This window comes from Protomyctophum bolini (assembly GCF_963924005.1).
Source record: "Protomyctophum bolini genome assembly, chromosome: 2".
Lineage (NCBI taxonomy): Eukaryota > Metazoa > Chordata > Actinopteri > Myctophiformes > Myctophidae > Protomyctophum > Protomyctophum bolini.
The window spans coordinates 6,428,630-6,454,610 of NC_137863.1; the positions used below are offsets into that span (position 1 = coordinate 6,428,630).

The 25,981-nt window shown below is 43.6% G+C and overlaps 1 protein-coding gene across 1 annotated transcript in view; it reads left to right on the forward strand.

Moving 5' to 3' along the window:
* The window catches only part of LOC308330690 (guanine nucleotide-binding protein G(i) subunit alpha-2-like), a gene marked incomplete at both ends in the record, with an annotated part of 55,648 nt that extends 30,109 nt beyond the window's left edge, over positions 1 to 25,539 (forward strand). Inside the window, 7 exons of the mRNA XM_080785662.1 lie at positions 7,351 to 7,393; positions 7,785 to 7,926; positions 11,485 to 11,645; positions 16,824 to 16,952; positions 19,203 to 19,332; positions 22,944 to 23,097; positions 25,349 to 25,539. Of these exons, the coding sequence (XP_080641788.1) occupies positions 7,351 to 7,393; positions 7,785 to 7,926; positions 11,485 to 11,645; positions 16,824 to 16,952; positions 19,203 to 19,332; positions 22,944 to 23,097; positions 25,349 to 25,539 (950 nt within the window). The remainder of the gene's footprint in view (positions 1 to 7,350; positions 7,394 to 7,784; positions 7,927 to 11,484; positions 11,646 to 16,823; positions 16,953 to 19,202; positions 19,333 to 22,943; positions 23,098 to 25,348) is intronic.
* Positions 25,540 to 25,981: the final 442 nt, after the last annotated feature.

Here is a 25,981-nt window from a genome sequence, read left to right on the forward strand (position 1 = left end):
CCACTATACCATGATTTAAGAAACGTTTTATTTGAAAAGATTCAGGATAAGAACCCAGATCTGTTTTGGATGTCTGAGTGTTTTATGTTAAATTGGTTGTTCAGTAATGAAGTTTTTGTTGTTGGAAAATTCATAGAGAAGGCATGGCAGTTACGTTGGAGAACGATGTATCCATGAGTAACTGACTAACTGTACTATTTGTGTATATGTATTATTATAAATGTACAATTTTGTGAGTGTCTTGTAAGCCTGTGCGGGCATCTTATGATGTAGGACACTATCTATCTATCTAGTACAGTCAAAGGTTATGCTGAAAGAATAACCCCAGAGGGCTTTTTCCATCATGGTTCATATAATAATGACCACTTCAACTGTAAATAAAATGTGACAATATTGACCACAAATAGCAATGCTACATAAAAAGAAAAAAACTATTTCACTGTGTATCTGCAAGCAGGTGATTGCGTTTAACTAACACGTACAACATCTACCATTGGTGCAGTACTCACTGTTTTAATTAGGCACAACTTCCTTACAGAGGCCAAATCTACAACCACTGTGGAATACTGGAATAAATCAAAGCCAGAACGAACAGCAGCACGTAACAGAGATAATTCTACACAATCATACATCTATTGGCCTATTCCTACCTATTCCTAAGCTTGTGACAATAGACAGGTTTTTAGTTTGCTAATGAAGCCGGTAAATATCCCCCACCCCCTTAGATAGCATTTCTGTAGACTTAGATAGCATTTGATACAGACTTATAGCATGTTATGTAGACAGCACTATAATTGCATTGTATGTAGTCATAGCACGTCATAGTACATATGTATAGCATAGTAGTATATATGTATAGTTTCATTATATAGATATTCCACCGTTACTTTCTTAGCTTACGCATGTTTCATGATAAATGTTTTCATGTGATGTATTCCCATGCTTTTTTTTGTAAATCGCTCTGGATTAAGAGCGTCTGCTAAATGCCTAAATTGTAAACATCCAATTAAAAAGATGCATGTCAAATTGGGGCTACTTGAAATTCAAAAGGTTTGATAATCTCCCCTAGTAAGAATATATATTATTATTATCAGAAAAAGTATTTTCTGATAAGATGGGGGTGGGCAGGTTCATTAATCTGGCCTGGCGAAGCTTCCTGGGCCGTATATCTCTCGCTCGTATACTCCAAGCCTCCCTGAAGGGGCGTCGATGCCTGATTTATATCCTCGTCGTACGACAACGATCTACAAGCCCAGTTAGCCCACAAGGTGTTGCGGACGTGACACGTCGTGGGCTTGTAGATCGGCTATGTTCGGCGCGTGGCAGTGCCAGCGTCGTACGCCCGAAGCATAAGGCACGGTTCCACTGTGTCTCCAGCGTCTCCAGCCTATCAATTACAGCTGCACTCAGCACTTTCCCACTAAAACGAGGTGAAGGGACCTATTTTGTACCACAGGGTGGAAGTGCACGCTTCGGATGCCAAGGGAGATACGCTCACTGTAATTTAATTTGTTTCACCATAATTGGCATCGACAGCAAACTATGCAGCCAGCTGCCAAATATGCAACTCATGCACGCGCACGCACACACTACACACACACACACACACACACACACACACACACACAGACACACAAAAGGAGAGAGAGAGACAGAATTCCATCAGCAATAAAATTACATTATCTGTTCTGCCAATATATTGTGCCAATTTGCATATTGACTGATATCCATTAGTTCTTCCTCCAGACTGTTCAATACTGTATACCAATGATGTTTATGAGAGAAGGGAGGAAGTGGCTCAGGAGGTAGAGCGGCCGTCTTGCAGTCGGAAGGTTTCTGGTTCGATCCCCGCGATCGAACCAGAAACACTAAACCAGGTTTAGTGTCCTTGACACTAAACCCATAATGCTGCCAAAGAGCAGATCGGTGCCTCCACTGTTGGTGGGTGAATGTGAAATACATTTGGAGCTTAGGAAAAATGTGCTATATATAAATGCAGGCCCTTTACCATTTAGAGGTACTTTTCAGGGCAATTCTATTTTGAATTTGCAGTTTTTTTATTTTGCTTTTTTTTCACTCAATGTTTTATAATAAAAAGAGCTCTTGTAACGCATCCTTACGTAACTTATTTGCACAGAATTTCTATTTTTGCCATGGACGAAATGAGTAGACAGCCACATTAAAAGCTAGCCCTAGAGATGACCATTACAGGTCCGGTCCATTTGATTCAAAATAGACCCAATGGACCCAAATGGAACTAAATGGACTACTCAAGTGGACCCGTAGTCCATGTGGTTCCATCTGTGCACTCTTCAGAGTGATGGCTTGAAAATAAAATGTTTGAGAAAAACTGTCCTAGTGGACTCCTAATTTAATGCCTCAGTGTCACACATATTCTGAAGAAAATCTGGAGACTAACATGCAGTAATTGGGTCTTAAAATAATAACATTATAATGGTGTGTAAAAACAACATCTAGAATTAGCCACGGATGAGGTCAAGTCTTAATTGCCACAGACATATTGACGACCCCTGACTGAACGGGTCCACACCATCGTTTAGATCACTTTCAACGTTTCTCAACAATTTTCTCAACAATAGAAATTGACAGCTATATTCAAAATCCATCATGCTGCAATCAGTCTCATTCACCTTCTGAAAGTGTTGTTATGGATGGAGAAAAGGAGACGATGATTATGAATAGCTAACATGGGTGGGAACTCTGGGCACGTGGGTGGGCACTCTGGGCACGTGCCCACTGCCCAGATGGGTGGGAACTCTGGGCACGTGCCCACTGCCCAGAGGCCCTTTTAGGGCATCAGGGAGCCCTAAAAAAAGAGAAAAACACTTCACGGAAATGTCCCCATTACCTCAGGCAGGCTTTGTCATCCTCCTTCAGTGTCAACGATAACTTAATTATTGAGTTCTATAGTTATCATGCTTGGTGTGAATTTAGGACAGTCTTTTGGTGTGTGTGTGTGTGTGTGTGTGTGTGTGTGTGTGTGTGTGTGTGTGTGTGTGTGTGTGTGTGTGTGTGTGTGTCTGTGTGTGTGGGGGTTATCTATTTGGCTGTGCCCATTAATTCCTGCAGAGTTGTCCTTCTGTTTGTCCTCGGTGCTAAAAAAACAACCCAAACCCCTGAGGGGACGAGCCCCTGTGATCCCTGCTTGTAACACCTGTCTCTGTGATTCCACAAAATGTCATTGTCTCCACCAGGCCGAAGGCACTCCGTCTGTCCGTACTTCCGTGCGTGCGTGTTTGTGCGTTTGTGCGTGTTCGTTCGTCCGTCCATTACTAATCTCTGGCACTGTTGGTCTGGTCGCTATGAAACTGCACACACTCCCTGGATGGCAATTTTGAACCTCTGCCCCAAATCTTCCAGAACAGCCTGTTACCCATACATCATGCATGTATGGGTCATGTGTCAGATTCTTTGTTTTACAACCAGAACACACATTATTGCAACAAATAAATATATGTATTTGTTGAAATCAAACGCTCCTATATCCTGGTGGAGACCTGTCCTGAGGGGCACATTTAGAGCGATGCCAGCCGCTCCCAACAGTGGCTGTGTGTGTGTGTGTGTGTGTGTGTGTGTGTGTGTGTGTGTGTGTGTGTGTGTGTGTGTGTGTGTGTGTGTGTGTCTCTCTCTCTCTCTCTCTCTCTCTCTCTCTCTCAAGGTCTTTAGGACTCTGGGTTATCTATTTGGCTGTGCCCATTAATTCCTGCAGACAGGACACACACACACACACACACTGGCCCATAGAGGCCCATGGTAATAAATTATATCTGTTGAAAACACTGTTGCTCTAGTCTAGACAATGGTTCTCAAAGATTTCCCCCCATATGTATTTGACCATGGACCACTATCTGAAAATATTTTGTGCCTGCAGGGACCCCCATAACATATGTGTTGTGGAAATATTTATTTTACAATTGTCAAATTTCTTTCAAAGTAATATTTGAAAATAGCGAATGCGTTGCGTGCTTGTAGATCAGCTAACTTTGAAAGGTTGACACGTACATAAAAATAAGTGACATGAGCCATTCATAATGAGTAGTTTAACTATAGTACGTTTTGATCCATGCAATAAATGTGTATTTTCACTCAAGTAGAATACAGCCCTTTAGCTTCATAGCTTGTAGCAGAGTATTTCTATATTGTGGTAACCTGCCCTCTCCTCTAATCTGTTGAAATGAGATGCACAGGAGGTGGCGAGCTGCGTTCATGTTCTCAAACACGTCGTAGTTGCTGGTGTAGCATGATTAGTCTGTCTGCGTGCTGCGCAGGTTGTCTGCAAACAGCTTGTAATGGAGATGGATTCATGTACTAATAAACCCCCTGCCAGGCTTATTCTTGGATGTCACCTTTATTTGACTAGTAGGATAAGTCACCCTGACATTGCAAACTTCTTTTTCAAATGAGATCTAGCCAAAACGGGAATGATTTACTGTTCTGTGCCTATGATATTATGCAACTTGGAACGGTGCTGAACCGGCAGCTGGCTTCATGCGGACTAGGCATGTAACGGTACGAGATTTTACAGTACGGTATACGGTGAAAGCGCATACCATAATAAATACTATACCTAGCGCGGACTAAACATCCCAAAACACTGGCATTGTCCTTCATACTCTTAACAGTAAACAGAAGTGAATCTTAAGACTTAAAAGATTCAGTTGAGAATGAACTCGAACATTTTTAGTTCTGACAAATTGCCAATTACTTTCCCTATACATTGTTCAGCCATACTGGGCTGCGTGCAACGAGGTATCAATCACAGTGAATGCTTCACAAGGAACAGGTTCTATTTCACCATGAAATGATCGACACACTGAACAGCACACTGATCCTCAGAGAGAGCATATAGGCCTGTATACCCGGGCCAAGGATGGTCTGGTATCACATGTATATCAGTGCAGGGTACCACTGATATAGACACCGTGAAAACGTTACAACATTCAACAACCTCTCTATAGTACTACAAGTACAGAACAGTGATTCTCAAAACCTTTTTCATTTCAAGGACTCCCAGTCCTTGATATGCAGTAGACCACAGAGCATCATTTGATTATACCATGTTTTAAAATAACATGTGGCTTGACTGTAAAATCATCAGTGCTTATAAATGTCTTCTAAATAATAATACAAAATCAATCTGAAAAAAAAAAACCTCTATGTTGCTATTATAGTTGCTGTCGGGCAGAAACCTCTCTATCTCCATATTTTAACCTTTTGAGTTATTTTCATAAAGTAGTGCCTTACTCTTGATCATAGTACAGTGTCACACTAAAGCATCAAATCCACAAGCTCATGTAGGTCTACTACTTTTGATACTTTTGAATTTGACAGTTTTGGACAACATGACACAGATGCTTTCCTGTAGATTACAGTTTGTAGATTACACACACGCACATTTCGATTTCTTTATCAGAATCCACAAATTTCAATTAATTTGACAAGGAAACAAATATAACGGGGTTGACAGTTCATGTTCACTTAAGGATACACATGGCACCTCCTTCTCCACACAGACAAACTGCCTATAACAGCCGAAACAGAACAGTATTTGGCAAGTTGTTTGGCTTTGCTTTTTGTCATGCCACTCATGGTCAGTTTATGCACATGGCCCATATCAGTATGGCAAATCTACAGTGATACCACACACACACACACACACACACACACACACACACACACACACACACACACACACACACACACACACACACACACACACACACACACACACACACACACACACACACACACACACACACACACACACACACAGGGTTCATGTCTTGTGCTCTGCCAAGTAAATTCAACCTCGACGGTGTGTAAACAAAGACAACCACTAGTGCATCCAGCTGTTAAACCGGCTCCTAAAAATCACATTCATGTCTAATCATGTGTCCACACGGTAGTGACTCGTCTGTCGCTCTGGCCTCTTGATAGTTAACCCGTTTTGGTGTTAGCATTACGTTATGCTTTAGCTATTGAAAAACAGCAGACCTACAAGCTCATAGCGCGCCACTCGCTGGCACGCTATGAGCTTGTAGGTCTGCTATTTTTGAAAAATCGAAGAACGACTGACACAGAAACATAGCTTTTTCAGAAAACTGTCAGGATGTAGAAGACATTTTTAGAATCTGATCTCAGGTCAGAATGGGTTAAAGTGCTCATGTGGCCTCGTCGCTTCATTTGGGCTTAGTTTTCATAGACCTTGTTTCTCTCACAAAATCTATCTTTTCTGGTTTGGAAATGAAGCCAGTTGTTTATATGTATGGGGCAGGACTTATTAGCTCAGTGTTATCCGCATTCAAGTCGAGGTGGTGGGAAAAGACAAGATGCAACGATGATGCACTCATTGGGGCGATAAATGTGGCATTTGGAGGGGACAAGGCCCCTCCGTCTCCTCCGGGATTGCTGCCCCCATGGCACCTCCACCATTGGCAGGTTCCCTGCACACAGACAGCTTCAAGTACCTGACCCTGTCTGGGCACAAATAAATAACGTCTGGGCATGGCACCAAAAGATCACCCCCTCACCAGACCTCACCTTTCTGAGAGAGCTGGCAGTCAGGTGAGTGTGTGTGAATATGATGACAGCCGACAGGTTGGAGCGGAGCGCCGCTGATCCCTGATGGGCGGTGGATCAAGGCCCTTTTGAGCTAATGCCAGGTGACAGACAGGACAGGGGCGGGTCGCCATGCTGCTATGAATGACTCACACAAGTCGGTGGACTCTGTGACATTCTGTGACATACAGTACCTGCCAACTTTAGGCTTAAAATGAGGAGATTTTCTTGTGTTGGGGCCGAAACCCACCAGCATAAGTGCACAGGCGCTGATTGTTTGTTTCCCCCGGTTCATGTTAATGAATGCAGCCATTCTCACTGGCAGCGCACGGACGGACGGTCCCCTCGCCCACGTGCAAAAAATAATTAATTCTGCTCTGGGTGGGAACGAAAAGTTATTCCACACGCATGCTCATTTAAATGCATTGACCAGCAGACGCACTATACTGTGGCCTTCAGGTTTGACGAGAACAGTCGCGCACAAGTTACAGTAAACTCTGAGAGACCCAAAAGGGTCTCTTTGGAGAAACATGTTGAGAAGCAGAAGTGTACTACAGGAGGTTGAGGGGCAGATCATGCCAGCACACGTGTCGTGTTGGTGAGTTAATGAGCTATTTTCTGCTAATGTATTTTAGCAGAATGTTCACCTATTATCATGTCCAATAGTGGTTAATGGTTATGCTTATTTATTTCGGCAAGAGTTGAGTTCTGTATAGGGGAAGAGTGGAATATTGAACGTCTCATGTATAAATGTATGTTTTATGTCAACAGGTGCTGGGGAGTCAGGGAAGAGCACCATCGTCAAGCAGATGAAGTGAGTCTCACAAACATGCAGCCCCATGCAATTAACAAATGCAAACAGCTGACCTTCCAGCTGATATTCCATTATGTTGATCTGACCTCATCAAACCTTGTTCATTCAAGACACTGCCCCCGCTGCCACCCTTAGATCTCCATATATAGCTATGCATTAACTATGCTTTTATATGCCCCAGGGTGGCTCACTTGGTAGAGTACCATTAAGGCTCAGCCCCTGGAAATAAAAACGTCTGTGTTTCCGAGGCTAATGTGTAGCTGACCTGGGTTTCCCCCCCGCCTCACTTCCACTTGCTCCTGCGGTCGCTTGGCGCCCTTAAGGCGTCTTACTACTGGTGTAATTCAGAGATGTTCTGTGTTGTTGTTGTTGTTGTTGTTGTTATTGCCAGGATCATCCATGAAGCAGGCTACTCAGAAGACGAGCGTAAGCAGTACAGAGCTGTTGTGTTCAGTAACACTTTACAGTCCATCATGGCCATCGTTAAAGCTATGAACAGTCTACAGTTACAGTACGATGACCCGTCACGAGAGGTAAGAGACGCACACACACACACACACACACACACACACACACACACACACACACACACACACACACACACACACACACACACACACACACACACACACACACACACACACACACACACACACACACACACACACACACACACACACACACACACACACACACACACACACACACACACACACACACACAGAATTACTATTGTAACCTGCCATGGCAAGGAATTTGCTCTTAAATAATAATAATAACGCCACCGTGAGGATGTCATATAAAATAATATACCGTAAATGAGTTGTAAGGTTTCAATAAAATGGGTTCCCCAAAAACTGATACTATATCAACCATTTGTTTATTTAGAAACAAAACAAAAGCGTTACTTTTCAAGGAAATGAACATTGAAGATCAACAATGAGGTCATCGTTGACTCACTTTTTCATCTGATTGGATATTTCAAAGCATACCTCAAATCTCCAAAGTAATTTTAATGTGTTGTTTTTTAATTGCGATATGGATCTTGCTGGGACTGAAATAAAGATGGAATTGAATTGAAATTGAATTGTTACTTTTCAGGAAATGGAAAAAATAACCTTTGTTCCAGTGCATACTTATGTAGTTATTATTTAGACACAAGCTCTGGCTAATATTTTTCATTGATTATAAACCCCACAGACAGACGTAACCACTTTCACATTCAAATCATTCAAAATATTGAAATTCGCTGATTTAAAATGTGTCACATTGGTGAGCTTGTAGATCCCTTATTTACGGGGCATTAAAAACGGGGGGCATTAAAGTGGGGCATTAAAAACAAAAACAAAAAAAACAACAACATAAAAGGTTGAAATAAGGACATACGGTTTTTGCCTGACGGCAAAGCAGTGCTGCAAAACACAACTGCCCTTCAGGGAGGAATAAAGTTGCAGATGAAGTTGCTCTTCATTCGAGTCAGTCAGAGAAAGTGCAGGAGAGGAGAGGCAGTAAATGTAAATGAGTGAGAGCGGGCTAAGGCCCAATAATACCCAAATACCCAAGATAAGGCCAAGCCACTGTGAGCTCTGTGTGGGAATGGATTGATTTGAAGCTTGCATTTTAAATGGATTATTATTATTTGATTTAGCTTTTCGCAGCGCTGGCAACACTGTAAAGCCAAGGCTCAAACCTGCTAGTGCAAACACAGACTGTTTTTCGTGAGTTCTTTCGGTTCTGTTATTGTTTTTTGAGCGGTGCCTCTGCTCCATTATGGAGCTATATGTCCGTCCCTCCGTCCGTATGTCCGTCTCTGCGTCTGTGTGTCCGATCACGGAAAGCTGCAACACGGTAACTCTGTCATTTCTCGACCGTTTTGGATGCTTGTCTTTGTCTGGATACTGAAGTCAAGTTAAAGGTATAGCGGATATTTTTGGTTAATGTAAGTTGTAAATAGCTCTATATTTGGACAGTAATCATAGCTATACCCATCTCTCCACCGGAGAGACGGGTGACAGCCGGAATGTAGACGGCACCCCGGGAGCAGTATGGGTCGGCGCCCCCAGCCTGCAATCCTCCGTGAGGAGGAAGCCCAAAAACCTTCGTATGGGTTAGCGCCCCAGCCTGCCTCCTCCGTGAGGAGGAAGCCCAAAAACCTTCAATGGGGCCTTTAGGAGGGCCATTCCAGCCGCAAGTTGAGCCTGCAGTGTTACCGTTGCCCAGGTGGAGCCTGCAGAAGCATTGCGATCCTGAATGAAGTGTCTGGTGCTGGGAGTCTGGTGCAACGCACAGGTCCTGGCTGTACTCCTGGTGAGAGCAGGAGCTCTCTAGAGCATCACCTGGATCTCCATATATGAAGATCACAACACTGACCTCATCAAACCCTGGATAGCCATACATGGTTTGACATAGATCTGAATAATTGGAGTCGGCCAGCAACTCTACATCTGACCTCACTGACACCAGATCAATAGTTTAACTCCTGCTTCTCAACTATCCCGTGAGAAGCTCTGTTGTTTCAGCGCGACCTCGCCCTTTAGTATCTCGCCCTTTAGGACATTAAAAGAAACAAATGGAAAGTTTGAAATTTGGAGATACAACAATATGTACTTTAGTGAGCAAAACCAACCAGGGAACTATTTACAGATTCAATGCAGTTACTTTTTTGGTACCCTCTCAAGTTTAGAGGAGTCATGATGAACAAAAAATGTATCACTGTTTGTTGAATAAACAGATAAACCCCCATATGTCTCATTTTATTCTTCAGTATATGAGACAATATCACTATGCTAGCCTAATCTTTCTGTCCTTGGCTGCAGTACAAAGCCTCCACGCCCATTGCTTATAACATTATTTATTTAGCTATAATAAGTATATGTCCAGATATGAGTCACAACGACTAAAAGACAAATAATTCTACCTAAATAAAATGATGTGTCATTCCTCTCTAGATCACTGGTTTTCACCGTGTGGCCCGGGGACCCCCAGGTGGTCCTTGAGGGGTGTCTGTGCAGTCAAAGTTAGATGGTTTATGGGTCTGTAACTCTGAGAGTGTATAAATGGAACCAAATGGGCCCTCACACGTCCATTTTGTTCCCTTTGTACACGCTCAGAGTTAAATTAACATTGAGGACTTTAGTTTACAGTGTTGATTATGGGGAATAATAAATGACAATTAGAAAATGGGTTTTCAGGTTGACCCAGAGAGAGTGTGGGGGGGGGGGGGCTGTTTGGGGTCAGAGTGTAGAGTAGGAGAGTAGCAACACGCTTTGATCACACCACAAAGCGGGTGCCTATAGTTCCAAACATTGCTCCTATGGCTGGAACTACCCCATTGAGACAAAGCGGGGGCCTATGGGCTATAGTTCCAAACATTGGAACTACCCCATTGAGATAAAGCGGGGGCCTATGGGCTATAGTTCCAAACATTGGAACTACCCCATTGAGACAAAGCGGGTGCCTATATGGGCTATAGTTCCAAACATTGCTCCTATGGCTGGAACTATCCCATTGATAGAATGAGGACTTCCGCATTCCATTGTTACAAATGGGAGTAAACGCTATAGTGTCGCCACTCTCTTACTATATTACTCTGTTTGGGGTCAAGTGTCTTGCTCAGGGACACCTCAACACTTACTAATACTGTGGCCGCCAGGCCGGGAATCTAACCTGGGATCTTCTACAAGCGAAGATAGCCGATCTACAGGCTTGTGGATCTGCTATTACCAGACAGTGGCCTTGTGGAGTGTCCGCCCTGAGACTGGGAGGTCGGGGCTCGATCCCCGTCCGGGTCATACCAAAGACTGTAAAAATGGGACCCAATGCCTCCCTGCTTGACACTCAGCATCAAAGGGTTGGATTGGGGGGTCAAATCTACTAATCAAATGATTCCCGAGCGTGGCACGGCTGCAGCTCACCGCTGCATACGATGGGTCAAATGTGGAGAACACATTTCACTGCGGTAACGTGTGTGACAAATCGTATGACTTTGACTTTGACTATTAGACACAGTATAATCCTATAAAAAGATGTATTTTCAACTTGAACATGTTGTCCATGTTGTAAATGCAGTCCTTGTCTGTCGCCCCCTGCAGGAGGATGTGCGCCAGCTCGCTGCCTTGCTGCCGGAGGCTGAAGAGGAGACTATCCTGCCCGGCGACATGGCCAACGTGATCAGGCGGCTGTGGTCCGACAGCGGCGTGCAGAGCTGCTTCAAACGCTCACGAGAGTACCAGCTGGACGACTCCGCAGCATAGTGAGTTTCACTGTTTCTCAAACACTGGGTCGGGACCCGTATGTGGGTCGCGGATACATTTTTATGAGTCGCGATTAAATATTTGTGTCTTCCAATAAAAAATATATCTAGGCCTATAAATTCTTTCAAAATAAGCATGAGTTCAAGTCCGTTGCTCTCCCCTTGTCCCCCATATACGGGGACTAGGTTAGTGGAGGGTGTGTAGAGCCCAGGATCACATTAGATGTTTGACACAGGGGTGAAAAAATGGGTTACAAAATCGTGGGATAAAAAAATATAATTAAAAAATATATATATATATTTCAAAATATTTAAGAAGTCACGCATTGTGAGCTTGTAGATCTGCTATTTTTTACTAGTTTGGGTCCCGGGCGAATGTTACATTTCTGTTTTGGGTCATGGGCTAAAAGGTTTGGGAACTACTGTTCTATATTGTGTATAGGGTTGGGATCCGGAAACCGGATCCCAACATTGAGTAACCGGGATAGGTTCTGTCACATTTGGAACCGTTTACGGAGTCAGTTCATCACACACTGTCACAGCTGCTATGTATTGTGGAATTACAATTACAATGCAGGTGGTCATTTAATTTCAAATTCCATTTGTACACCTGTTAGGGGTCTATTTGGAAACCCCTATAGAGCGTCGCAGTCCTGCCCCCTCGAGAGACCCGGAAAATAAATCCCCGTTCATTTTCCTCATAGACTTTTCAGAAAGTATTTATTTAATGACGTTTACGCCGCGGACAAAGCCAACTCTTGTCGTGACTCGTGACAAATCATGACAATAAAACACAATTTTCCGGGCTCAACAAATAAGAAGAAGACAGCCGGTTACAACACTTTTTTTGTTGTTTTTCTTCTTTGTAATTATTTGTCCAAAATATTGTGTTTGTTGTCATGATTTGTCACGACAAGAATTGGCTTATACGGTCTTGAAATAAATACGTTTTGAAATGTTGTGAAAAATGCATTAGGAACTATTTCCTGGGCCTGGTGTCGTCATGAAAGGGGGGCGGGAATTGGACATTTAATTGGACAGAGGGAATCATTAAAATCTTAAAGGATTCCCAACCCTAAAATTGTGGTGCATGCTCTGTTATTGTTATTTTAAAGAGAAAGGAAAATAGGCACTCAGGTGGCACACGGCTAAAGTACCATTCCACAACAGTCAATGGGTTCGCGGTGAATCCAGTTTGTCATCTACCGCGGGGGAATCCAGTTTGTCAATGGGTTCACATCTACCGCGGTGAATCCAGTGGCAGTTTGTCAGTGTCCATAAGAACATATTTTCCAGCTGGGAATGTTGAACAGGAGGAGTAGGACGGAGGCATTACCTCCTCCCGTGGGGGGCTCCTCCCTGGCAGTTGACCCAGTGGCAATTAACCCATTCTGACCTGAGATCAGATTCTAAAAAGTGTCTTCTACACCCTGACAGTTTTCATTCTGACCTGAGATCAGATTCTAAAAATGTCTTCTTTTCTACATCCTGACAGTTTTCTGAAAAAGCTGTTTCTATGCCGATTTTTCAAAAATAGCAGACCTAGAAGCTCTGAGCTTGTAGATCTGCTATTTTTCAATAGCTAAAGCATAACGTAATGCTAACACCAAAACGGGTTCCCGCCCAAAATGGGTTAAGCAGTAGGAGGAATTAATTGGCCCAATGAATAAATTGGTAAGCAAAAGGGTAAATATAATTGGCTGCAAAAAAACATCCTCATACGAGTTTAATCTTCTCGCTTCGTTAATTTCTACTCTGAAGTAAAACTGTCTCAGACTGAAAATAGACGCTGATGCCATGGTATACAAAGTGCCATAAGTGCCATGAATCAGTCTTCAATCAACTCCGTTTCTCGGCCCACTTCGCATGAACTTGTGTCTGCACTTTTATCTGTGTATCACCACTCTAAATGTAAATGTATAGCTCGGTTTGAAACCACAACAAAGTCAGTTGAATTGAGACAGTTCTTGTGGTTTGTTGTTGAGGGGTGCTATGTTTGTTTTGCATAGGCCCCTCCTATGCACAGCTTTGTCTGTCTGTCTGTCTGTCTGTCTGTCTGAGCATGGAATGACTGTGCTCAGCTGATTGGCTAAACACGGAATGTGATGTATGATAATATATGTTGATAAGAGCGCCCCTCACTTCACACAAATGTGATTTTTCCACAAGATGGTAACATATTTCAGGTCACCAATTTCACCATAATGTGTCATGCTGGAGTGACCGACCGACTGTGAGCGAGTGGCCGAAATTTGGGTGTATTGTAATTTGGCTAAGGTGAGCTTATAAATACCCCGCCCTTATTGGTCAGCTGACTGCCACATCAGCGTATGACGTGTGGGTCTTGCAAACACTGTATACGCCCACATAGTTTATTATTTTTATTTAGGGAATGCAAAAGTCCTTAAGCCAAACGGTTGCCTCCTGGTCTGCTGTGTGGAGGGTGATTAATCCTCCTTCCAGTCTTTGGAGAGGACACACTTCTATGATGTGATCCATAGTTTGCTCCTCACCACACGCACACAGTGGGCTTGGGCTACTGTCCCATTTGTGAAGGCTGGCCAAGCAGGTCGATCAGTACCCGGGCTCGCCCGGGGAAACTAATGATCCCACCAGCAGACTAAATTCTAAGAGAGCCAAGTCAAAGAATCCTAGTCACAGTCCCAAAGCCGACAAACAGCCCACATAGTAATGCAACATATTAACCGCTCCAATACATTAATGTCCCTTGAGCATATAGCATGAAGCATCGAGTATATATCTGACTGAACTAACTCCGCACGCTACGTGTCATTAAACAGAATTGAAGTCGTGTCTTATAAAATAAAATGTGAAATCACAAATTGAATGGCAATATATACTGAAAGATATTTTCCGTCCACTCGTTCAGTTTGTCAGTCTCTCCCTTTACATTCTATCAGCTTATAATATTGCTCATCTACAGTGCTGTGACTGATCTAATGGTGACATCGTTGTTGCTGCATCTGTCTTAATGATGCAATCGTGCTAGCGCAGCTTCCCCCTGAGCTCAGAGATGACCCAGGATAGACAACACATTGACTGATCACTGCTGCCTCTCTCTTGGGATTTTCTGATGCAATGACTTTAAGCCATTCTGGGCGGGAACCCCTTTTGGTGTTAAAGGACCACTTCACCACTTTTCAACCTATCTTCATATAATAGGTCCTCACTAATAATCATGAAAAGAATGGTGCAATTTCTTTCTACTCGGTCTGTGTCTCATAGGAGGGCTGTGGGCAGTTCAGAAAACTGAAAACCCCATCGATGGGGAATACAAGCTAATAGAAACTGCAGGCTTTCTAGTCCTGAAAAGTTGCAATGCGAAATTGGAAGCTATCATTAAAAATCGAAATATTTTTGTAAAACAACCTTGTTTAAAAAAAAACATTCACTGGAAGACGGTTTCTAATCTGCCCACAGCCGTCCTATGAGACACAGACTGAGTAGAAAAATAATCGTTATTATTAGTGAGGACCTATTATATGAAGATAGGTTGAAAAGTGGTGAAGTGGTCCTTTAACATTATGTTATGCTTTAGCTATTGGAAAATAGCAGATCTACAATCTCATAGCGCGCCACCGAGTGGCGCGCTACGAGCTTGTAGGTCTGCTATTTTTGAAAAATCGAAGAATGACTGACATAGAAACATAGCTTTTTCAGAAAACTGTCAGGATGTAGAAGACATTTTTAGAATCTGATCTCAGGTCAGAATGGAAAACTGTCGGGATGTAGAAGACATTTTGTAGAATCTGATCTCAGGTCAGAATGGGTTAAAGAAGTGACATCAGCAGCGGCGGTAATAAAGCGATCTGTCCTCAGGAGCACCTCACAATGCGGAAAAGGATTTCTCATGGACAGCTTAAGATAAGATACGATAAACCTTTATTAAGATAAGATAAACGATAAACCTTTATTGATGCCCAGAGGGAAATTCAGGTGTGACAACAGTAGTAGTGGCGGAAGACATACTCTGATTTTATTCTCTTTTTCTTATGTAGAGAGAAATACTTTGATTCAGGGATAGGGATAAGGATGACTTTGAAATCGTTGCTGTTGGAATGTCCAAAACGATATAAAAAAAATTAAAATACTATTCAAATAGTGAAACTCGCCGAAGCTCACAACATATTGTACTGTGATGCGTTGTGAGCTTGTAGATTGAGAGATCTGCTATTTTCACTACTTTTGTGTGAATGCACTCTTGTATGATGAAGTAATCAAAGTCATCATTACCCCTGTCAGAATCAGGCTTTACACAAGCATTGCATCATCATTCAAAGTCTGAGTGCTGATGTAATGCTTGTGTAATCCTAATTTACACTTAAGACGTTGCATGGCAGTGTTGCGCTGTGTGAGCTTGTAGATCTGATATTTTCACCAAATGTATGCCATTGAAGATTCTAGGTTTAGTGGTAGCCGTATAGAAACTATGTGTAGTGCAGTGTTTCCCTTTGGTCCCTTTGGACAGTCTGGGACACAAACCCAGTTTTTTCTGGGTCACTATAGTACATTTTTGAGCGGTGCCGCCGCTCCATCACGGAGCTATGTCCGTCCATCCGTATGTCCGTATGTCCGTATACATGTCCGAGCATGGAAAGCTGCAACACGGTATAACTCTGTCGTTTCTCGACCGTTTCGGACGCGGGGCGGCTCGCCAGAACCGGGCCGCCGCCCCCAAGGGGGTGTTCCTGGGGGTTCTGGATGTTTTGCGGGGGGAACAGTGCACCGCTCACTTCACACAGGTGTGATTTTTATATTACTTGTAGGCTATAATTATCTTTGGGTCCTGGTGAGACACCAAATACATATTTTAGGGGCTTGAGCTGAAAGGTTTGGAAACCACTGTGTGCTCCCCATGCATTTTAACCCATTCTGACCTGAGATCAGATTCATACAAGGTTTCCACTGGACACACACTGGTCTGATGAACCCATTCTGACCTGAGATCAGATTCTAAAAATGTCAAGTCGTTCTTCGATTTTTCAAAAATAGCAGACCTACAAGCTCGTAGCGCGCCACTCGGTGGCGCGCTATGAGCTTGTAGATCTGCTATTTTTCAATAGCTAAAGCATAACATGATGCTGAACACCAAAACGGGTTCCCGTTCAGAATGGGTTAATTGCTTCATTGCATGTATTGAATTGAATGGGTTAACAGCTACTTGAACGACATGGAGAGGATAGGCAAGGCCGACTACGTCCCCACCGAGCAGGACGTGCTGAGGACCCGCGTGAAGACCACTGGCATCGTGGAGACACATTTCACCTTCAAGGAGCTGCACTTCAAGTAAGCATTCATAGTCCAGTGTTGTTTTCGTCGACTAAAACTAAGACGAAAAATGTTCGTCGACTACCTTTTTCCACTAACAAATACTAAATGGAAACTAGGCTATGATGACTAAAACTAAGACTAAATATACTGACAATTTCGTCAACAAATAAAAACTAAATCTTAGGAAGGGACTAGTGGACAAGAAATCCAGTGTAAGTCATTTTACACTTGTTTGCATGCTGACAATAGCAGATCTACAAGCCCACAACGCGTCAGCTTGTAGATCTGCTATTTTCAGCATATGTAAAATATGCCATTACGACGGCATCAAGGCCCGTCAAAATGCATTTTAGTCGACTAAATCAACTGTAGATTCAGTCGACTAAAGTCTCATGACATTTAGTCGACTGAAACTAGACTAACACTAAAACATTCCGGGTGACTAAAATGTGACAAAAACTAAATCAACACTATTCCAAAGACTACGACTAAAACTAAAATAGAAACTTGCTGCCAAAAACAACACTGACTCATACGACTGAAATGCTTGTTTTTACTACAGCGACGACGGTTCTGAACCTCTTCTGGATCAGGGCCCGTGCACTCCACCGAAGGCCAACACATCTGACCACTTAGTTTTGGAATACTAATTAAATTAAAAACTAAAATGTAGGAAACAACAAAAAATGAAGGGACCCATAAAAAGGGGTCCCAACCCAGTGTTTGGGAACCATTGTTCTATCTAGGGCAATTAGCGGTTTCATCATAATTTCCACATTGGCTTCATAATATCCAGCGGCGAAAACATACCCGCTATTATTTTGGACGTGGTTTTGAAAGTGAAAGGGCTGCCAGAGAGAATACAAAAACAATCATAAGAAATTAAATTGTCTGTCTGCCTGGGAGCTCTATCTGCTGTGTCTTTGCTTCTGACTTGTTTTCAGATCAACTAGCTTCAATGCATGACATTTTGCTCTCCATCACAGACTTTTTGTTGTCAGTGTGAATAATTAATACATGGAGACGATCAGTAAGCAGACAGTATGCTTTTGTTTGTCAAAATGTGAAGTGAAGCAGCCTCGCTTCAGACACTCAATTAATCCTTTTGACGATAAAGGGGGTTTGTTGATGCCTAGAGTACTGTAACTGTACTGCCAGTTGATGGGACCCTGCAGCCTAGAGTACTGTACTACCAGCTGGGGACACTGTGCACACTTTTGGTGGTGGAAAGTTAGTGGTGGAAAGTATCTATCTAAGTACATTCACTCAAGTATGCTATTCAAGTACAATTTAGGGTTTTTCCGTGTTTCTATCATTCAAATAATTCTATTCCATTACATGTGAGAGGCAGATATTGCACTTTGCATTGCACTACAATGTTGTACTTGAACTACAATTATTTTAAAACTTTAGTTTCTTTGCATATTTAGATTATTAATACAAAACATACAGTACGTTAACCACTTATACCCTATTTTATCTACAGCTCACAACATTTTGCATAAGTATATTTTACTTTAAGTATATTTTTGATGCCACTAATACTTTTTGCACTTTTACTCAAGATTTTGATTTGATTATATGCAGGACTTTTAACTTGTATAATTGTGGTATTTCTACTAAAAGATCGAAGGAGTTATTCTTCCACAACTGGTTTGCAGAAACTTTGACATTAGCACTCCATAGAGTTGTCCTGACAGAGTTCACGTGCAGGGAGTGTTTTCTACACAGCAAAGGATTGTTTGTTGTTCACGTATAAAAGGCTTCCATCATCATGGCCACCAGACTTTTCACTCGTCAAGTGACTCGCTCTGCACAAGCTTAGCACCCTGATCAGACAGGCTTGCCTTGCAGTGCCTTTATCCCTTTGACACGCGTAAATCGCCTTAGCTGCTTTGAGTTGAATTATTTTCAATTTGGGGCATCCAGGGTGCTACTGCAGGTACATAGGGGCAGGGTGTGTGTCTGATTGGACACACTCCATCCTAAATCTTATTCTGACGTTTACGCATTTACAGAGGTTGTTCCTGCCATAGTTAAACATTAAAGGTGTTTACTTTAGTAGATCCCAGCTGACATTTTTTAACCGTCATTCATGATAAACTGTTGGAATATGGAAAAGCACTCTACAAGAGTTTCTATGTGTAATTCACTCTTTTGATATACTGCTTATACCTTAATATAGAGACATTCAAATACATGCATGAATCATACATAAATCTATATACATCTAACGCATCAGCATCGGCTTATCAATTTTGGCAGGATGTTTGATGTGGGTGGTCAGCGTTCAGAGAGGAAGAAGTGGATCCACTGTTTTGAAGGGGTCACCGCCATTATCTTCTGTGTCGCCCTGAGCGCATACGACTTGATGCTGGCTGAAGATGAGGAGATGGTAAGGAATCGGTGTGTTTGCGTGCAGAGGCGAATACTTCTTATAACGGTCATGGGTGACCCCCCCCCCCCTCCATGTTTTCTTTTGCCCGTAAAGGTGGAAAGGTGTGACTATGTGACAAAATGACAGTTCTGGGAAGCCCAGGGGTGCTAATTTGTGATTTGTGTTCCTATTTTCTTCATGGGTGCTCAAGCACAGACGCACCCACGTAGTGGGCGCTGCTGTGTGTGTGTGTGTGTGTGTGTGTGTGTGTGTGTGTGTGTGCCCAAACTACACTGTAAAATCCATAGGGTTAATTTAACTCGTACCACCTCGTACGTACAACGTTGTGTCCGCGCCAGTAACAAGCAGTAACAATCATACCACGTTCTGTGAAAAACACCCATTTTCTATTTTTTAGATGAACCACTTGAAACCTAGCATCCCTATTTTCAGGCAAACATTCACCCAAAATAGCAAAGAGGTTCGGTATAGACTAGAGGGTATGTGCGTGACATAATCATCATACCTGGAAGTTATGCAGAAAACCTACTTTCTGGCCTTGACAGCTCATGCATCCAAACAGAAAAGTCCTATTTGATTCCATTAAACGACTTTAAACAACATTAAATTCACTTTGCCACTCGATTTGCCACTCGGTAGGTAGGTAGGTAGGTAGGTAGGTAGGGAGGGAGGTAGGTAGGTAGGTAGGTAGGGAGGGAGGGAGGTAGGTAGGTAGGTAGGTAGGTAGGGAGGGAGGGAGGTAGGTAGGTAGGTAGGTAGGTAGGGAGGGAGGGAGGGAGGTAGGTAGGTAGGGAGGGAGGGAGGTGGGAGGGAGGGAGGTAGGTAGGTAGGGAGGTAGGTAGGTAGGTAGGTAGGGAGGGAGGGAGGTAGGGAGGTAGGTAGGTAGGTAGGTAGGTAGGGAGGTAGGGAGGGAGGGAGGGAGGGAGGTAGGTAGGGAGGGAGGGAGGTGGGAGGGAGGGAGGGAGGTAGGGAGGTAGGTAGGTAGGGAGGGAGGTAGGGAGGTAGGTAGGTAGGGAGGGAGGGAGGTAGGTAGGTAGGTAGGTAGGTAGGTAGGGAGGGAGGTAGGTAGGTAGGTAGGTAGGTAGGTAGGGAGGGAGGGAGGTAGGTAGGTAGGTAGGTAGGGAGGGAGGGAGGTAGGTAGGGAGGGAGGGAGGGAGGGAGGGAGGGAGGGAGGTAGGTAGGTAGGGAGGTAGGTAGGTAGGTAGGTAGGTAGGGAGGGAGGGAGGGAGGTAGGGAGGTAGGTAGGGAGGTAGGTAGGTAGGTAGGTAGGTAGGTAGGTAGGTAGGTAGGTAGGGAGGGAGGGAGGGAGGTAGGTAGGTAGGGAGGTAGGTAGGGAGGTAGGCAGGTAGGTAGGGTGTTTGCATTGATGAACATGTGTACCCAAATTGCCCACTCAGTGTACTTGCTGAGACATAATGATGCTGAGAACAAACTGTGCCAGTTTGGCATTTAAATATAGAACAACACTGACAGCTTGTGGCCAATGTTGGAACTTTAGTTACTTTATGCTGGGTCCAATCTTGGAACCCATTTACAAAACAAAGGAAGGACAGTGCCCTCTTTTCCTTTGAATTGACAGTCTGTCCAGAGAGACTATGTTGGGTCTAACACCTGGTTCTCAACATGGGGTCAGGGGTCCGAATGGGCCCTTAAGGCCCCGTTAACCGTACCAATAAGAGTCACGCTTTTATTGGGAAGGTATTATTCTTCCGGTTTGAGGGAAAGGAAGCTCCAGATTGAGGGTTCCGGCCTGATGACTACAAAACAATGACTATACAACATGACGTAACGATCAACCGCTCCCGACCCGATCATAAACCCCAAAAGGAATGCTGCCATAGGCTAGTGTCAGAGTATAGGGATGATTGTTGTTAGGGTGGTATCGATTCTGGTTCTGGTTCTAATTCTCCATATTAGGTATTTTTTTAAGGTCACATGTTTAGATGACAAAAATATCTGAATTATAGTTACATGAAGTAAAATGTAATTATACGTAGTACCTGAGATACAGACAGTGGTGGCTAGCAGTGATTTTGGTTGGGGGGTGGGGGGCTATAAGACATCCATTATACTACAGTATATGCTACTAGTTCAAACCTGCAGTATATGCTACTAGTTCAACCTGCAGTATATGCTACTAGTTCGACCTGCAGCAATAGCATCATATTCCAGATATCAAAGTACAGCAATGACACGTACACTACTACAGGCCTATACTTTGTTACAGAAAGTGCTCCAGAACAACAGAAGTGCATGCCCACAACAAACACTCCACTGAACATTGTTTGTACACACACACACACACACACACACACACACACACACACAAGCGCCAAGACGAATCAAAAACACACACTCTCTCTCTCACACACACACACACACACACACACGCGCGCGCGAGCGCACAACTGGCGCAAACGGCACCGACCAAAATGGAATAAAGATGCAAGCAACTTGCAAGGCACACACACACATGCACACACACCGCACCGAAACAACACTAACACACGCATACAAACACAGCCTCTCTCTCTTCCCAACTCAATGAGAGCTCGAGACACTTTCAATGTGATTAAACCAGCGATTATGTTTCTTAACTTTGTGAGATGAATGAATGAAGCAGAACACAATACCTTTCTGTGGGTCCGGTGTGCTGTCAGCTGTCTGCCCTAAGGAAGAATTTCAAACTCACAAAACGTATTTTGTCTCCTTTCCTTTTGTTATATCCAAAATGGACTATATGCTCCCAGTCTCTTAACTTCATTTTGTCCCCTCCACGGACACGGGACAAAACGTATTATAAAGTAAATAATAAACTTATTTCATTTAAATTACTTCCACCTGCCATTCTTTCACACATCATAAACAACACACACGAGCAGGTGCTGTGATTGTGTCAAAAGCCAATGACCTCACGGTCTGAGGCGGGCCTTAGGGCTGAGCACAGCCCTCTATTGGCTCTGGGGCTGAGAGATTTTAGCCCCAATGGCAAGCAGCTGTCAATCATTCAACACAATGAAAACCAATGGAAGCCTTTTGGGCTGTAAAAAATCAGCCCATTTTAATAATAATTTCTCATCTTTACTCCACAAGATAGGGAGGGCCACCCCTGGATACAGACAATGCTGAAACACGATTTGTTTCCCTGTAAATTATCTTACATCAGTAGTTGTCAACTTTGAGACTATGATAATATGTTTATTCCATGTCAACACAATAGAAAATAACTCCTTTTTCAGGTTTATCTTAACCTCAGACTTCCCAGTAACTGACAAACATTGACACACTTCCACGGAACAGTGCACACAAGTTTAGTGCACTGTTCTGTGGAAGAAAATAGAAAATATTCCCTTTGCTACAATACTAAATGCATGGTCAGGGACAACGTGCAATACCTTCACGGACCACCTGTTGAAACCCCCTGTTGTAGTTCATGGTTGTACTCTTTATTTATGGGAGAAATAACTGGACGGTTAAATGTTTGATACCTTCATCATTTGTATGGTTACCCGGTACCCGGAAATTTGGATTCGGTTCCTACTTGAAACCAAATTTTTGATACTCAACCCTAATTGTCAGTGGTCTAACTTAGGTGTCCCTCCCTCCAGAACCGAATGCACGAGAGCATGAAGCTGTTTGACTCCATCTGCAACAACAAGTGGTTCACAGAGACCTCCATCATCCTCTTCCTCAACAAGAAGGACCTGTTTGAGGAGAAGATCTGTCGCAGCCCGCTCACCATCTGCTTCGCTGAATATGCAGGTAGGTGGCGCTGTCGCACACAATAGGCTGAGCCTAAATTTATATGTTTTCCCCACTAAAACATAAATATTGTTTTAGTGGTGAAAATATTAAATTTTTAGGGTCCTGACTCCAGTCCCTGACTGGGCATGGGGGTCAGTCAGTCCTGACTGGGCATGGGGGTCATTCCAGTCCTGACTGGGCATGGGGGTCATTCCAGTCCTGACTGGGCATGGGGGTCAGCCAGTCCTGACTGGGCATGGGGGTCAGCCAGTCCTGACTGGGCATGGGGGTCATTCCACAGCTGGGGAGCCAGGAGGAAGAACAGGATGCATGGAGCATTAGCCAGGATGTAATATGGAAGGGAGGGACAGACATCCTGTGTTAGCTTATCCTAAAATGTGCATGAATGGGTGTAGGGGGTGACCATGCCCTGAAGATAAGGGGGTGACCATGCCCTGAAGATAAGGGGGTGACCATGCCCTTGAATGTCTTGTAGGTCAGCAGCAACCAGAAGCCAGCAAAGGCAGGGAGACGTGTAAATGTAAGGGAAGTTTAAGATATGGCGATCACATTTTCAAATACCCTTAATCACTTGCACTAAATTCGATTTTAGACTTGGCATACCTAGTGACTGCAACAGAACAGGATAAATATCTATGTAAGAAGTCTAAAGAACTCAAAACAAGGGGTGTTATTTTTGTGGTGCAGACTGGAACCTTTTCGTTGGGACGTTTGGTCACCGTAGTGTAAGGCAAGGCGTGTTGTTGCGGTATTCTGGATCCGTTGCAGGGGGTCCATTGATTGAGCAACACCAGCAAGGAGGGTGGCGGTGCAATATGGTAAGGCCTGGAGATGCCTGAGGCCTGGATACAGGAGGTGAGCACACTCCTTTAGGAGGGCGGTGCGATGGTAAGGCCTGGAGATGCCTGAGGCCTGGATACAGGAGGTGAGCACACTCCTTTAGGAGGGCGGTGCGATGGTAAGGCCTGGAGATGCCTGAGGCCTGGATACAGGAGGTGAGCACACTCCTTTAGGAGGGCGGTGCGATGGTAAGGCCTGGAGATGCCTGAGGCCTGGATAAAGGAGGTGAGCACACTCCTTTAGTGAGGAAAGATCTGAAAAGTAGCAGGCATGTGTATCGGAGGAGGTACTGTAGGTGGATGTCTAATACCCTCCCCAGACCAACAGTGGGAGTTGGCATTGAACGGAGTTACAATTACAATTCAGGCATAGAGCAGACACTATTATCCTGAGAGACTCACAAGAGAACCCTAGTCAACAAACAAGGTATAAATAATCACATACAGTAAGTATAGTGCAGAGAGAACAATGTACTCATTGTAGTGTCTCAAAGAACCTTGGATATACACCTCTGTCTAGACAACAACATGCTATTTAAATAACATTCTTAACATTTTTAGGTCAAGAGAAAACAAATCTAAATAACAAAAACCTGTCAACAAGTAACCAACATAGCCTATCGCTATCGGCATAGTGAACTATAATTTAATCGAACAAAGCAGTGATGTTCCAGACAGCGATGGAAAATGGCTATAGTGAGTTCAGTTATGACTTCAAGGGGAAGTTTATTCCACTGTTTTATGGGGACACAGAGAGATGGACACAGAAGAGTCTAGGACAGTGGTTTTCAACTGGTGGTCTGTAAAAAATGGTAAATGGTGCATTTATATAGCGATCCAAGGCGCTTTACGTAGATTGTGCATCAATTCACCCATTCACACACACATTCATACATTGATGGTGGCGGAAACCATTCAAGCCTTTGTTGTGGCTGCCCCGAGGCTCTGGAATAGCCTGCCACTTCATATTAGAGCCTCCCAGTCCGTAGAACATTTTAAATCACTATTGAAGACACATTTCTTCTCTCTGGCTTTTGAGCAATTCTGATACTGTCAAGACTATAGATTCCACCTCATTATTTTCTGCTGTGCATATTTTAACTTGTTTTTCAATTGCTGCATGCATTTTGTTGTATATCTTTTTGTGTTATTGTTGTTTCTCCTGCTATGTTGTATTTCTCTTTGGTTAACTTTGGTCATTTGAGATGTTTCTATATACAATTTGAGTTGAGTTGAGTTGAGTTTGTATTTGGGATGTCATGCCGACATCACAAATACGAAAAAGGTATTCAGGGTTCCGAAAGGTGCTAAAACCTTACCTAGGTCATGTTCCTATGTACATAATCTATTAATCATGTTCCTATACGGAGGAAGCTATTTCCTCACCGTTCCACATTCTCGCCTCCCAGGAGCCAACAAGTATGACGAAGCGGCCAGTTACATCCAGACCAAGTTCGAGGACCTGAACAAGAAGAAGGACACGAAAGAGATCTACACCCACTTCACCTGCGCCACCGACACCCAGAACGTTCAGTTCGTCTTCGACGCAGTCACTGACGTCATCATCAAGACCAACCTGAAGGACTGTGGGCTCTTCTGAGCGCACCACACACACTGTGGCAACCCAGGGGAGAATAGGCAAGATTCACAATAAAATAAGATGCTCAGAGTCAGATTTAACATGTAACTTAAATTGTCTTTTATTAACTTGACGGGGCAAAACGTCAACTTAAGGCCTATTCATAGTCTGGATTTTCGGTGGTGAGGTGACCACCGCTCCGGTGGTGAGCTGACCACCGGAGCTGAAATAACGTTGAGCGGTGGTGAGTAAAAACAGAGAGAAGGGCTGGAGCGGTGGTGCCGTGGCGGTGGTTTGCTCTTCACCGCGGCTCGTGACGTCATGTTGTAGTTTGGTGGTCACCCCACCACCGAAATTCCAGACTATGTATGAACCTTTAGGGTTCCTCCTGTCAGGGACTTGGGCTTCTATGCACAGTCCTGTGGGCAGAGCTGAGAGAGAGCTAGTGACTAATGTATTGAGG